Raw genomic sequence first — 13,308 nt, 5'->3', positions numbered from 1 at the left:
AGAGAGAGAGAGTCGAACATGATTATAGGTTAAGAAAAAATGGTGTGCTTGATGCATCATCAATCTTTCATCTTTGTCTACTCCCGCCAATGCTTTGAATTCCTTAGGAATGTCAATGGATCGGATTTGGGTCAGATATCTGGTCCAATTTGAATAAGGTTTAGTTGGTTTCGGTTAAACAAGTAGGTTCTAATTAATAATTGGATCTGAATTTGGTATGCAGTTTTTTCATCTGAATCTGAATCGGATAGATAATCCGACCTGCTTGTATATATAATGTATCCATTCAGCTTGGGGTCTCTTTTGCCATCTGACTCTGAATCCTATTACACTCTAGATTCAATGAGGTTGGATTCAATAATGCCTAGATCCGAACTGCGTCTGATACATTTACCTCCCTATGAACTCCTGTCAATAGAGGTGAGGCAACAAGTGTTAGGAAAGTTTTAAAATTGGTGATTTCTTTCCACCAAAAGTGCTTTAAAAGGTTTAGTCTCATATATAAGAGAAATCAGTTTTTCGAGTGGTTTAAATACAGGCTTTGTTCTCTATTCTTTACTTTGGTAAGCCTTGTATCTTGGGGTGGCTTGTGGACGTTGTTGTGCATCGTGCAGCAACGGACGCGCGCATGCGCGAGCACGTGTGTGCGCAAGGGTGCTTGAGGCGCAATGTGGCATTTTGATGGCGCACTTTGCAGCGGTGCGAGGTGCTTATGAGGAGCAAATGTCCGTTTTGGATTTTCAGTTTTGAGAAATTTTGTCGGTTGAAAGGTTTTAATAGCATTTATATTGAGTTTATGGCGCTTTGTGACTGTTGGACGGTTTTGAAGGCCTTTGATTGACAGTCAAAGGTGGGTGACCGCTCAGGTACCTTTTCGTCCTATTTTCAAACCGTCAAATTTATGGCCATTAATCTCATTTATCGCAAAACGTTTTGGCCTCGCTAAAAGTCTATAAATATCTTTTATTTTCGTCTTTTGAAAACACAAGAATTTTCTGACTCTCCAATCTTCTTCTTCCTTCTTCTCGATTTGGCTTGCTGAGTAAAAGTGTGGTAGAGATCATCTGTCCTTGTAAAGCAGTGACTCTCTTGAGGTTCAAGCCTAGTTGTATCCTGGGAACTCAGTCGTAACAAAACCCTTTTTCGCATCTTCGGAATTCCCGGAGTGGGGCGATTGAAGTTCTAAAGATAGCGATCTTAAGAACGTGCCTCTAGGTTTGAAATCTCTTTTTTGAAATCCATTTTTCATAAGGTTGGAATAACAACAAGATCATCCTAAACCTAACTCTACAAATCCCGGGTCCAAAACCACAATCTAAACCCAAATCATCTCTTCTCTTCGTGCTTGATTCTAGTGAACCATGTTGTGATGGATTACTCTACTTTATGCCCAGTTCTGAATTTGATCCAACTTTTAGCGAAAATTTGATAGCTTTCAAAAATTGACTTCCCCATGGATGTAGGAACCATGTGATCTGAATTGGTAAAAGTTGGTGTTATATTGACCATAGTTGCCAAAGTAAGAAGCAAGTGTGAAAAACTAAGCGTGAAGCAGGAAACAAAGTTTAAGAAATGCTTAGATGCTGAAGTGTAAATCATTTACGAAACTTAAAAGGTGATAAGTAAGATGCAACAAATGGGGATAGTTGGGAAATCCTAATCCTAAATCCTAAATATTATAAAAGCGGAAGCAAGGGTATCAAGTGCAATAACTTGGATGCTTTACAACTTTTTCTTTATTGATATTCGTGTTATGTGAGTTGAAAATGTAATTAAAATTTGTATGGGCATTTGCATAGAGTTTTCAAAAAAAAAGGAAGTGTTACCAAAGGGGGGCTCCGCTTGTCTGGCAGGATCAGTTAGTGCATGTCACCACCTTGTGTTGGGATGTTGCAAGTTCGATTCCCAATGGTATATGGTTGTATAACTAGTAGGGTTGACACTAACCCCGGCTTTCCTGTCTAAAAAACATGTTATTTATATGGCATATTGTAGTTTTTAACTTCTTACTATTTATAACTTCTCTCTCTCAAATGTCTTTCGCCTCCTTTTCAATAACCATAAAATAAAAATATTTTTATATTTTTTAAATTATCAATACGTCTATGTTTCTAATTAATTTTGCTTTCAATGTCAATAAATGTTTATTATGTCGACTTTCTTTTACCATTTGAATCATCTTGTAGAGCCCGACCATTTGTGTAGGCCGATTATCGAGTGATAAATAAAGGCAGTAAAACCTGTGTTTCTTTTTTACAAAAATCTATTCAATTTACTTTAGATTTTATAATGAAAGCAACAACTACCACCACCACCAACAACAACTACGCCTTCATCCCAAAACAATTGGGGTTGGCGATATGAACCAAAAAAGAAAATCATTATGGGTCTTCCACATGAATCCTTCTTCAATCATTCTATCAAATGCCATGTCCTTGGTGAGGTTCAAAGCATTCATATCATTTCCTATCACCTCCATCCATGTCTTCCTAGGCTTACCCCGACCTCTTTTAACTAATATATTTTCCCATTTCTCCATCCTTCTAACTGAAGCATCATTAGGCCTTCGCCGAATATGTCCAAACCACCATAAACGATTCTCTCTTATCTTATTTTCAATGGGTGCAACGCTTACCTTCTTACGTATCTCCTCGTTGCGAATCTTATCTTTTATAATGAAAGCATAAACTTTAAAAAAGAAAGTATAATTATTTTATTATTGAAAAGCATTTCTATTTTCTAATATCAAGAAAGTATATTGTCATATTAGGAGAGGCAAATTTTCCAATCTTTTGAAAGCAAGCTTCACATTATTTTCGATTTTCGAAAACATGGAAAAAGCGTGCAGTATTACACTTCCGAAGCGAGTTTTCTTAGAGTAAGCTTTCAAGATTTTAAGAAGCTTCCGGTAACTATGGTCTTGACTGAAAAGAAGGATCTCAGAAGTCCAACAGGTACCAATCAATTTAACCTTGTTTATCACCAAGGAAAGAAAAAATAAAAGAAAAAACTTTGGAAGTGCCAATCTTGGATGAAACCTTCCAACAGTGACCAAAGATGATTGCAAACATGAAGGGTCTGAGCTAGCTCTTACTGAACCAAATAATTGTTTACTAAATGGGCATGAAAATGAAGAAGATGCCACTAAACCGAAGAGATAACATTGATCATTGCATTGAATCAATAGTGGCTACAGTAAGCGAAGGCAGTCTAAGCTTTGCAATCCAGTGTATTAACCAAGGAAATCACCCTTGCCATTGCTTGACAGCATAATAGATTGGGCAAAACTTGCAGCACATTGGTCCTAAACCATAGCCACAAAATTTGACAAGCATTTTTTCTAAACTTTTGTTTGCTTGGCTTTTCATAGGGAAAATCTTGGCAAAATAATTTAAATAAAATAACTTATGAGAAAACCATGGTATGCTTACAAATAAAATAAACGGGCGATATATAGTGGTATTTTAAAACATTATAGTTTTATCCTGCTCCATCATGATATGTTCAATATGTTGTGACATTAAATGTTTAACACAACTGGAAAATTATTGAATTCCTTTAATTTTTTGAAAAAGATGTGATGTTGGTTTTAGTTGAGTTACAAAACTAGTTAATCTTATTAGATTAGCGCAGACTGCTTAGAAATGTATTGCAAGCACTGAAACACCATTTGTTAGTTTCTAAACTCAAAAGGTACTAGAGACCACATTGGGTCTGGGAAACAAGATGAGCTAATCATGGCTCGTTCGAACTCATAAAATAGGCTTAGTTCCATAACCAGTAACGAAAATATTGTACATATATTACATGTCATAGAGTGTAGATGGTTGAAGTGTTTGGCTTGCAAGCATTAAGCTTAGAGTTAGAATCCTATTGCTAATAGCTTTGCAACAATGCACTTGTTTTACAAATGAGGCAATTTGTGCTTGGTGAACTATGTATGGTTTTTGCTCTTAGCATTATATCACAAAACACGTTCTTGGAAAGATCTCACCGTGGGAAAGTCTTGTGATACTATGAAAAAAAATATTAGCATGTATAAATATATGACTATATAAATTAAAGCTACAAAATGATACGAACGTATTAGAAAAGGTGTATGAATAATTTACCATGAACCACCTAAACTATCAATTATTTACAAAACCCACCCAACATTGTAGTTATTAGGTAGAACCACCTACCTTGTCTATGTAAAGTGACATTTTTTTCCCGTTTTTGTAAAACAACTCAACTTATGTCATCTTGTGGCCATTTGTTAAATAAACCAACAATATGGGTATTCAGTAACTTTTTTTGGCTAAACAAAAAGTTCAACTGAATGATTTTAGGGTCAAGCGCGTCTTTGAAAAAAGAAATTATAAAAGTAGGTCAGGGTGTATTTTTTGAAAATATTTGATAAGTTAGGCAAATGTCTGTAAACATCTGGAACTGTTCACATAGCATTAGTATGCCATAAACACACATTTTTTAGAAAAAATTTTGAGCCTTGATTTCAAAATATGGGTGATATTTGTGACATAGATTAGCTGCTTCCTTCAAAAAAAGAAAAAGACAGAGATTAGTTGCCTTAGCATCTTGGATGTCTTTATTTGTCTCAACTTTTGACAGCATTTCATCTCCCCACTTATGTTGGACTTCACTAGTCAGTAGTCACTCACTGAGTTGCCCATTGTCCCAAACAGTACTGTTGTGCGGATAGTTCATTATTTTTTCTTGGATTCAAATCAGAAAGATTATTTTCCGGCCACATTGTTGCATTTGATATTCAAATGCACCAAATGCTACTCTGAAATGTGCTAAAAGGCATGATAGCATCAAATTCCCCTTTATCTTCTCAGGCACCATCCACTTTGTGCATCACATCTGTGGCCATACATTATCATCATTCTTTCCTTTGCTATTCTCAGACAGTAAAGGATAGTAAGGTGAATTAGAAGGCCTAAGGTTTGTTTCATCGCTCGTTTAGGGCTGGTAAACGAGTCAAACGAATTGAACAGAGGGTATTCAAGCTTGGGTCATTCTTATCGCGAGCCAAACAGAGCTCGAGCTCATGCAAGCCTGAGTTAAACGAGCCAAGCCCAAGCCAGCTTGTTTACAGGAAGAATGCATTTTTTAAAATTAAAATACTAGAATTTGAGCTCTAACCATGATGTTTAAAATACAGGCAAATACTGGTTTTGATGCTCTCTTTTAACTGTCAAAGAAATGACCCTTCAACTATTTCACAAGAACAATGCAAAATATTAAATATCTTACAATTAAGAACATGTCACAAGACTCATACTTTCATACTACATAAACAAAAATATTATGACAATAGTTACAATCGGTTTTCACTTACGTGAGTATCTCATTGCTATGTCACATCATTTGATGCCATATTTGTTGAAAAAATATGGAGTTTAATTTTTACTTTGAAATAAATTTTTAATTTTTGCTGAGGCAAATTTTTTTGAAAAGTAACTTTGTAATTTTCTTCATAATAAAGATTTTTTTTACCTTAACCTATTTTTTAAGTAAAAAAATGATGAAAAGATATATATTTTTATCTTAACCCATTTCTTTGAGTGAAAAAACAGTGAAAATGCACTTCTAATAGCCTCTAAACAAATGCAAAAGTTGACCCTTAAAAGGTATTTAAAATCTAAAATGAAAAAAAAAATTATAGCCTTTTTTAAAGTATGTCAAATGTATATCATATGATACAACACTATTCAAAGGTATATCATATGATACAGCTGATATAGGCGATATGAGTGTATTATATCATAAACCCCAAAAGTAATAATAAGTATTGTACCGTATATGAGAAGGCATAATGAATAACATTAACAATTAGAGAAAAGCATTGGTCCTAACCACTTTTTTTTGGTGTCTTTCTTTGTAACTAGTGTTACAGTGAAGCTTCCACCACTAATAACATGTTTGAACTTTTTTCAATACATATGGTCTTAAAAAAATTACAGAACACTGAATCAGTCATATACAACTGCATTTTGAGAGGGGAATTCCTATCTAGTTATTAGTCTTCTATTTAATAAACATGTATTGGAAGAAGAATCTGGTATGGCAGCAAGGTGACTTGTTCCCCTTTTCAACAATACTACCACAGAGTAATATTAAATCATCACAACTAATTGTAACCGACCGATATAACAATATTCATGGTGATAAGAAGTGTGTTGTATGTTACAAGCACACACTAATTGTAAAATGCACGTTAAAAAAAATGTATTTTGCTAGACCCCGGTCGGATTCGGATCCGACCCGGATCCAAAGGGGCACATCGAGGTCGGGGCACCGCCCCCACCGCCTTGCTCCTTTAAGAGGCTACGCAGGGAGAGGGGCGGGCATCAAGCCCTCTTCCCCCATCTGTCCTCTTTCCTCTGACTCCCGTCCGCTCCCTCCCTCTCGGTGTTTTTTCGATCGTCACCATCACCGACGACCCCTCAGGTGAAGACCCTCCCTCTCCCCCGCACACCCCCTCTCTCTCTTCGACTGTCTTCTTCCTCTTCATTTCTTCCATCCGACAGGGGCCTCGGCAGTCAGGGCAGGGCCCTGCCTTCTCCTGTCACGCAGGGGTCTCGCCTCTGCCGCTCAAGTTTCCAGTAGGCAGGGTGAGGCCGTGCCTCCGTTCGGCCGGCCGCTTGAGTCTTTTGGCAGGCAGGACGAAGCCCTGCCACCCTTATTTTCGAGCAGGGGCTTAGCCCCTGCCCGACTGTTTTTTTTTTCGGTAGGCTCTACCGACTAATTTTCCCGGTAGGGGCAAAGCCCCTTCCAACTGTTATTTTTTCGGCAAGGGCCTTGCCTCTGCCGACTAATTTTCCCGAGAGGGGCAAACCCCCTGCCGCCCTTTTGTTTTCCGGCAACTCTGCAGGGGCCGAGCCCCTGCCGTCTTCTGCCTTTCTGGCGGATCGGCAGGGGCCTAGCCCCTGCCGCTGCCTGTCTTTCCAGAAGGACGGCATGGGCCAGACCCCTGCCGCCTTTTTGTTTTTCAGCAGGGGCCAAGCTCCTGCCCCTATATGTGTTTCCAGCAGGTCAGCAGGGGTTGAGCCCCCTGCCCCTGTATGCGTTTCCAGAAGGTCAGCAGGGGGCTTAGCCCCTGCCGCCTCCTAATTTTCGGGAAATTGGCAGGGGCCAAGCCCCTACCACTGCCTCTCTTGCACATACAGGCAGGGTCGGGCTCATTCTGACAGCCGACCCTTACCTCGCTTCTCTTTGCTTGTTTCTCTGTTTTCTTGAACTATATTTCGTTACTAACTATTTACCTTTTCGTGAACTATATTTCGTTACTAACTATTTACCTTTTCGCAGGTTGCACGACGGACGGAGTACACTCACGCTCGTGGCCCGAGCCTTGTATCACTTACGCCTGCAGGCGTGCACAGTATTGCAAGCCCCTAAGGTAGGAAAGTTGCACGAAAAGACTATAAACGAACAAAATGCTTAAACAATATAAATAAAAATAGAGAAGCAAAGGATAATTACTTTTCTTCATTTACTTCCCTGTTGTCGTAGCGCTTTAAGTGCCTAGGCATACTTTTGTATTTACTTTTCAGCACTTATTTTCTATCTTTACTTTCTGCATTTACTTTTAGTATCTGCTTTTTGTATTTATTATTTCTGCATTTCCTTTCTGTTCTTGCTTTTCTGCATGTACTTTATGCCTTTACTTTCCGCATGTATGTTTTTTCCTTGCTTCTTTCTGAGCTGCCGCACTCGATGCGAGGCCTTGCCTCTTGTGACTCTGCTAATGCAAGCGTCCCGGGGCATGCAGGTGTGCTTACTGATTTTTGCTCTTTTCAAAAATACGCAAAATAGTATACCATCGTTTCAGTCTCGAGAAGGGGTTTTCCTTTGTGCAGATTCCAACCTTCTCAAGTGTGCAGTTATGCATAGAAAAATTAGCCTTTTTTCCTGTACACTACTAGATGCAGCTAGCTTTACCCTGAGTCGAGTTACTTGGAAAATATGTGTGGATCCATGGTGATCCTAAACCTTGTTTGATTCTTCTGTTATAATGACTGAGCATGAACTTAGTTATACTTTTGCATACGTTGTGTTGGGTTTATCTTTTGGGAAGCCCATGCCTACCATCATAGCCGTACCTTTAGATAAGGACAAAATATTATACTACGATAAGTAGCACGAGAGGTCGATGACGAAACATGCAATGAGCATATTTATTGAAAACACATAAAATGTGATGATACGCTTTCACAGGCTAGATGCTCGAGTGGGTCTAACATACTAGAGAATGTAGAATGAGACAGTGATTAAGTAACCTTCATCGTGCCCATTCGCCTCATACGGTTCATCAAGAGAGAGGATGAATGATACAAAAATTTCGATGGACAAGTTGTTAACAACCACCCCATGGGCAAATGACTTGGTTTTCCTTGTCATCGGAGTTAGGAAAAAGAGGCTACCGTAATTATCCTATGTGGTATCTCTGATGGACTTTTGTAAAAGTAGAATATATATGTGGCCAACGAATGCCTTTGGAGAATTCTCTATCGATCACTGGTCGTCTTCTTAGGAACGAACTCAGTCAGCTATTTGGGGTATCATAAAACACATGACATAATAAATCCCTGGATATGTATCGGTTGTTTCTATGTTTCGCGTATGTGTGTATTTACGGGCCAGTTAATATCGAAACTAATAATATCCTGTTCACACTACTATATACTTAGAGATTTTTATATTGTTTACTGGGCTTGACTACTTCTTGTATTAGTTACTCTGCTTTGCTTATCTACTCTCAGCTTGTAGAATCAATTTGTTATTAATTTTTACAATTGCTTATCTTGTGAGCATGCATTGCTTTAGCTTTTGTTCTTTACTGTCTTACTTTGCGCACTTACCAATTTTTCATGAAACTGCCCCAAATTTGGGATCTTGTGTTCCTTTATATACAAATTTGGAACGAATGTTACATTGGCAACAGTCCCAAACTATCCGAAAGCAGTTTTGATCAGTGGAACTGTTGCCTGTGGTGATACATTATCCAGAAAAACTGTCTTCTTTGTCTTCAGAATGAAGTCTGCATACTCCTTGTTGGCTTGACTTCCCATGTTAAATATCCCTGCACAAACAAGACATTCATGAGCAAAGACTTCAAGCCCAACCCTCTATTACCAGATCCGATATTACCATATAAAATATGGTTTTGGATTCAAACCCACCTCATCAAATCTCACTAAGATTTAACTCATTACTTAAATTTCAGAATTGGATTTGAATCAGCCGATCCATTTTCACCCTAGTTCGTAGTACCAATTGAATCAAATTGATTCAAGTTTGCCTCTAACGCAAGGAGTATGAGATTATTACCCTTCTGCAATAATGCATCCGATATAGATGTGTCTATCAAAGGCCGACAATGGGTCGGATCAGGGCAGGGTTGAAGTCAACCTTAATCCAATATAAACCTTATTCCGTTTGGGTTACAAATGAAAGACTCCATACCCGAGCTAATATTTTGGGTTTTTACCCTAAAATTTGGATTTTGTGGATACTCATACTCAGATCTGAACTATTGACAACCTTAATTGTAATAGATACAAGAAATTAACTGGGTCTCCCAAACTATTTCTAGGATGGATATGGTTATGGATACAAGTTTCGAAAAAAGCTCAGGTCTAACCCAATCCGACCCACACTGACTTGTAAAATGTGGTTTGGGAATTTGGACAAAAACCATTTCTCTAGATAAATATGATATTTGGAAAAAATGTTCCAGAATTTCACGTTTCATGTTTGTTTTGTAAGAGCGTGTTTGGTTAGTACCAGATATCCAGATATATAAGGTATTGGAAAAAATAGGACATTTTTTTAATGTTTGGATAGCAATGTGAGATTTTTCAAAATTGGATATTAAAAAAAAACTAAACCTGAAAAAAAGGTTTATTTTTTATCCTAAAACACGGGCCTCTCTCTCTCTCTCTCTCTCTCTCTCTCTCTCTCTCTCTCTCTCTCTCTCTTTTGCAGTCCCCCTCTCCACACCCCCTCTCTCTCTCTCTTGCAGGAGCAAATCAATCTCTCCAGAAAACCTTAGATTAAGGAGAAATCCCTCAGACATTCGGTGGTTGAGGAAGAATGACAGATTTTGGTGAAAAGTTTAGGGGAAAATAAAACCCTAAATTATTCTCCGAAGTTCCTTTACGATTTCGATTGGGTTAGAGCTTGGATCCATCTCTTTTCTGGTGTTGGTGGGATGCTTGGGTATCTGTTTCTCCCTCAAAGAAAAAGTGAGTGTAGCCAACCAAATCTCATTGTACAGTGTGGATGTGTTAATCTGGTTCTTTGTTGTTTACTGGGCTGAGGTGTTCCCCATAATGTATGGAAGAACCATGTAGTCTTGCATTCTTTCTGAAGTTGCGAGAGTATACGTTGTAATTCTCACAAGATATCTGTGTATATTTTGACAGTTTGGGCGGATGAAATAGGCTTTTTTTTCTGTTCATCTCTCTGTGTTTGATATGGTAGGAAGGTTTTGCAAGAGAATTCAAGGAACGAAATGCATTCTGTGGTGTTCTACATTTTGATTTTTTTGGGGGCTTCTTTTCTTTGATATTATTATGAGCGATATTAAAATGAATTTTTTTGTTTCTTATTTTTTTGGGATGAAGGCGTTGTTGTTGTTGTTGTATCTTTTACAATGAAAATTACATGAAAAAGTAGAACACAAGCCATTTCTATGTCCATTTATGGTTAATGACCGGTTGCAGCCAGGTGCCCTTTACATAATCCCTAACTTCAAGCAGAGAATTGGAGATGATTTGTTTTTTAATTGTTTCTAAAACAAAACCCAAAAACCCATCTAATGAACATTTTTTGGCATTTTATGCTGAGTGTTATTAATGTTTAAAGTTAAACCAACAAAAAGTATTATAGTCATTCCAGTCCTAGAGGTGTCTTTTTTTTGTTTTTTTTGTTTTTTTGGTTGGTGTTTTCTTTTTCAAAAAATAAAATCCTGAAAATCTGTCTTTTTTTTAATTGATTGAGTGTTTTTTGTTGCAAAGAACCTTTCTTCTTGGAATTTGAGAGTCACTGTAGATTCTTCACATCTATGTTCTCTAAACACTACCCTTAGGCTACTGTATCTGGCATCTGCAACTAGTGTCACCATTTCCACTGGGTATAGGTCCCTTCATAATCTAGACTTGACTCTTGAGTGGGGCCCGTAAGAGTTGGTTGCACTCAACATGATTGAAGAATGATGACCAGTATTTGGCAAATTTTTGTCCTTATATAGCAATTCAGCTACTTGTAGTTGATTTTGATGGCTGTTTACTTTCTTCTTTATAAAGTGCCTCTAGTCATGTATCTTGACTGACGGGGATTAATATGAAACCTTTTAGTTTTCCTTAAAATTGTTTAGCCATGCTCCTGACCAATGAGAGGCAGTAGAAAATGGATGCTAAACCAATGCTGGAAGTCATGCAACTCATTGCTTCAGATTCCTTCTGGCTGGCGCTTTAAATTATTTCTGCTTATTATTGCTTTGAATCCTGTCTATGCATGGTGCAAGTACTTCTTGAAGCCGAATAGAACAATTTCCTAGAGTATTTCTTCAATTATTTATTAGCAGCTTTATCCTAATGTCAAGATATGTTACTTCCCCTATATAGGGTTGGGCTTGAAGTCTTTGCTCATGAATGTCTTGTTTGTGCAGGGATATTTAACATGGGAAGTCAAGCCAACAAGGACTATGCAGACTTCATTCTGAAGACAAAGAAGACAGTTTTTCTGGATAATGTATCACCACAGGCAACAGTTCCAGTGATCAAAACTGCTTTCGGGCAATTTGGGACTGTTGTCAATGTAACATTCGTTCCAAACTATCTGGAATCAAAGAATATGGCTCAGTGCGTGCTTGTTGAGATGGAAACTGAAAAGCAAGCAAATAGTGTGGTGTTGGAGACTTCAAACTTTCCATTCATGATGGGCGGGATGCCCAGACCAGTGAGATGCCGAATGTCAGAGCCGGAGATGTTCAATGATCGGCCTCCTATGCCTGAGAGAAAAATAACTTGCCATTGGTTGGACCCCACAGATCCGGATTTCGAAGTTGCAAAGAAGCTGAAGCAACTTGCTAAGAAACATGAAGCTGAAGCGTTTGTACTTCGCAAGGTAACAGAATCACTATATGGAAAAGAAACATGTGGTGCATGAGGCTTCCAATCTTCTTGTTTTATGAACATCTTTACCTGCTTGATGTAATGTATCTATTATTTGCCTACATAGGGATAAACCAACTTACTCTTTCGTCGTATCCACTAATATATTATCACTAATGGAAAAATACACAAGAATGGCATATGCCATGTTTTAGCCATGTCCTTGTGACAGATTCTTGCATGCATGTCTGTGATGTTAGTGCCTTTTGTGATGTCTTGATCGTGCTCTGCCTTTTGCAGCATCAGCTGGAAGAAGAGGTCAAGCTTGGTAAGCAGCAAGAGGAGACACTGAAGTCCAACTACAAGAAGTTCGAGATGATAGAAGGTATAGTGGGTGATGGTTCCATTAAGCAGTTGGGTGAGCGCTACGGTGTAAATATTACAACGGATTGACTGCTACCGTTGATACATATGTGCATTGATTTCAACTTTTCTGTCCTTACAGTTAACTTCGATATACTTGGTCATTGTCAAATGTTTGCTACGGTTTGGATGGTATCCTTTGTTTTTGTTCCTCTCGCCATGTGCTGCTAAAGTTGGCATTGTTTAATGGGGTTTTGTATATCCCTATCTTTTTTTAGTTGAAGATAGCAGAAGGTATACTCTCCGTCACTTGTGTGATCATCAAAATGTTGGGCTGCGTGACGGTTTCCAGGTTGAATTCAAATCACTGATTTTGCGTGATTGATCATGATTGGATGATTTTACTGATTGATATGCATATTCTTTAGTTGAAGATAACCGAAGGTTTATTCTCTGATCAATACAAATATAATGATAAAAAGATTTACATGCTGTTGCTGCATGATAGATTCTAGGCTGAACTCAATTACTGATTTTGCATGAATAATTAACGATGGCTGATTTCACCAATTGATGGCGTTCAGCAGAGAGTAGGCGCCAATTTGCTCTGATTTATTCAGTCACAATTATGCTGAGGAACAAAAATAAAGTCCAAGTAATTAATGAGGTCGAGACTGCTATGGCCACGGAACTGAGAATTTGAGGCTCCTTGGATCTGTGCCAGTGTTTGGATTAGGAGCAAGCTTAGGGTGTGGTATATGGAGAAATCTAGACTTCTTTTGTTGCCCACCTGCACATGGTAGAACACTGGAATGAT

General features: G+C 38.1%; 1 protein-coding gene across 1 annotated transcript; it reads left to right on the top strand.

The window, feature by feature from the left end:
- Positions 1 to 6,353: 6,353 nt before the first annotated feature.
- LOC149830577 (RNA-binding (RRM/RBD/RNP motifs) family protein) lies at positions 6,354 to 12,788 on the top strand. Its single transcript, XM_090015857.1, has 4 exons — positions 6,354 to 6,456; positions 7,318 to 7,408; positions 11,684 to 12,141; positions 12,429 to 12,788. The coding sequence occupies exons 3-4, from the start codon at positions 11,695 to 11,697 to the stop codon at positions 12,579 to 12,581; spliced, it is 600 nt and encodes a 199-aa protein (XP_089871983.1). The 5' UTR covers positions 6,354 to 6,456; positions 7,318 to 7,408; positions 11,684 to 11,694; the 3' UTR covers positions 12,582 to 12,788.
- Positions 12,789 to 13,308: the final 520 nt, after the last annotated feature.

This window comes from Nuphar pumila, chromosome 8 (genome assembly GCF_984573655.1).
Source record: "Nuphar pumila chromosome 8, dmNupPumi1.hap1.1, whole genome shotgun sequence".
Classification (NCBI taxonomy): domain Eukaryota; kingdom Viridiplantae; phylum Streptophyta; class Magnoliopsida; order Nymphaeales; family Nymphaeaceae; genus Nuphar; species Nuphar pumila.
Note: the sequence above shows the minus strand (reverse complement) of the source record. Positions and strands in the feature narration are given on the sequence as shown.

Excerpts from the sequence above, each read along its gene's own strand:
- LOC149830577 (XM_090015857.1), top strand. The coding sequence starts at position 11,695 with ATGGGAAGTCAAGCCAACAAGGACTATGCAGACTTCATTCTGAAGACA. Across the intron at positions 12,142-12,428 it reads AAGCGTTTGTACTTCGCAAG|CATCAGCTGGAAGAAGAGGT; the intron begins GTAACAGAATCA and ends TGCCTTTTGCAG.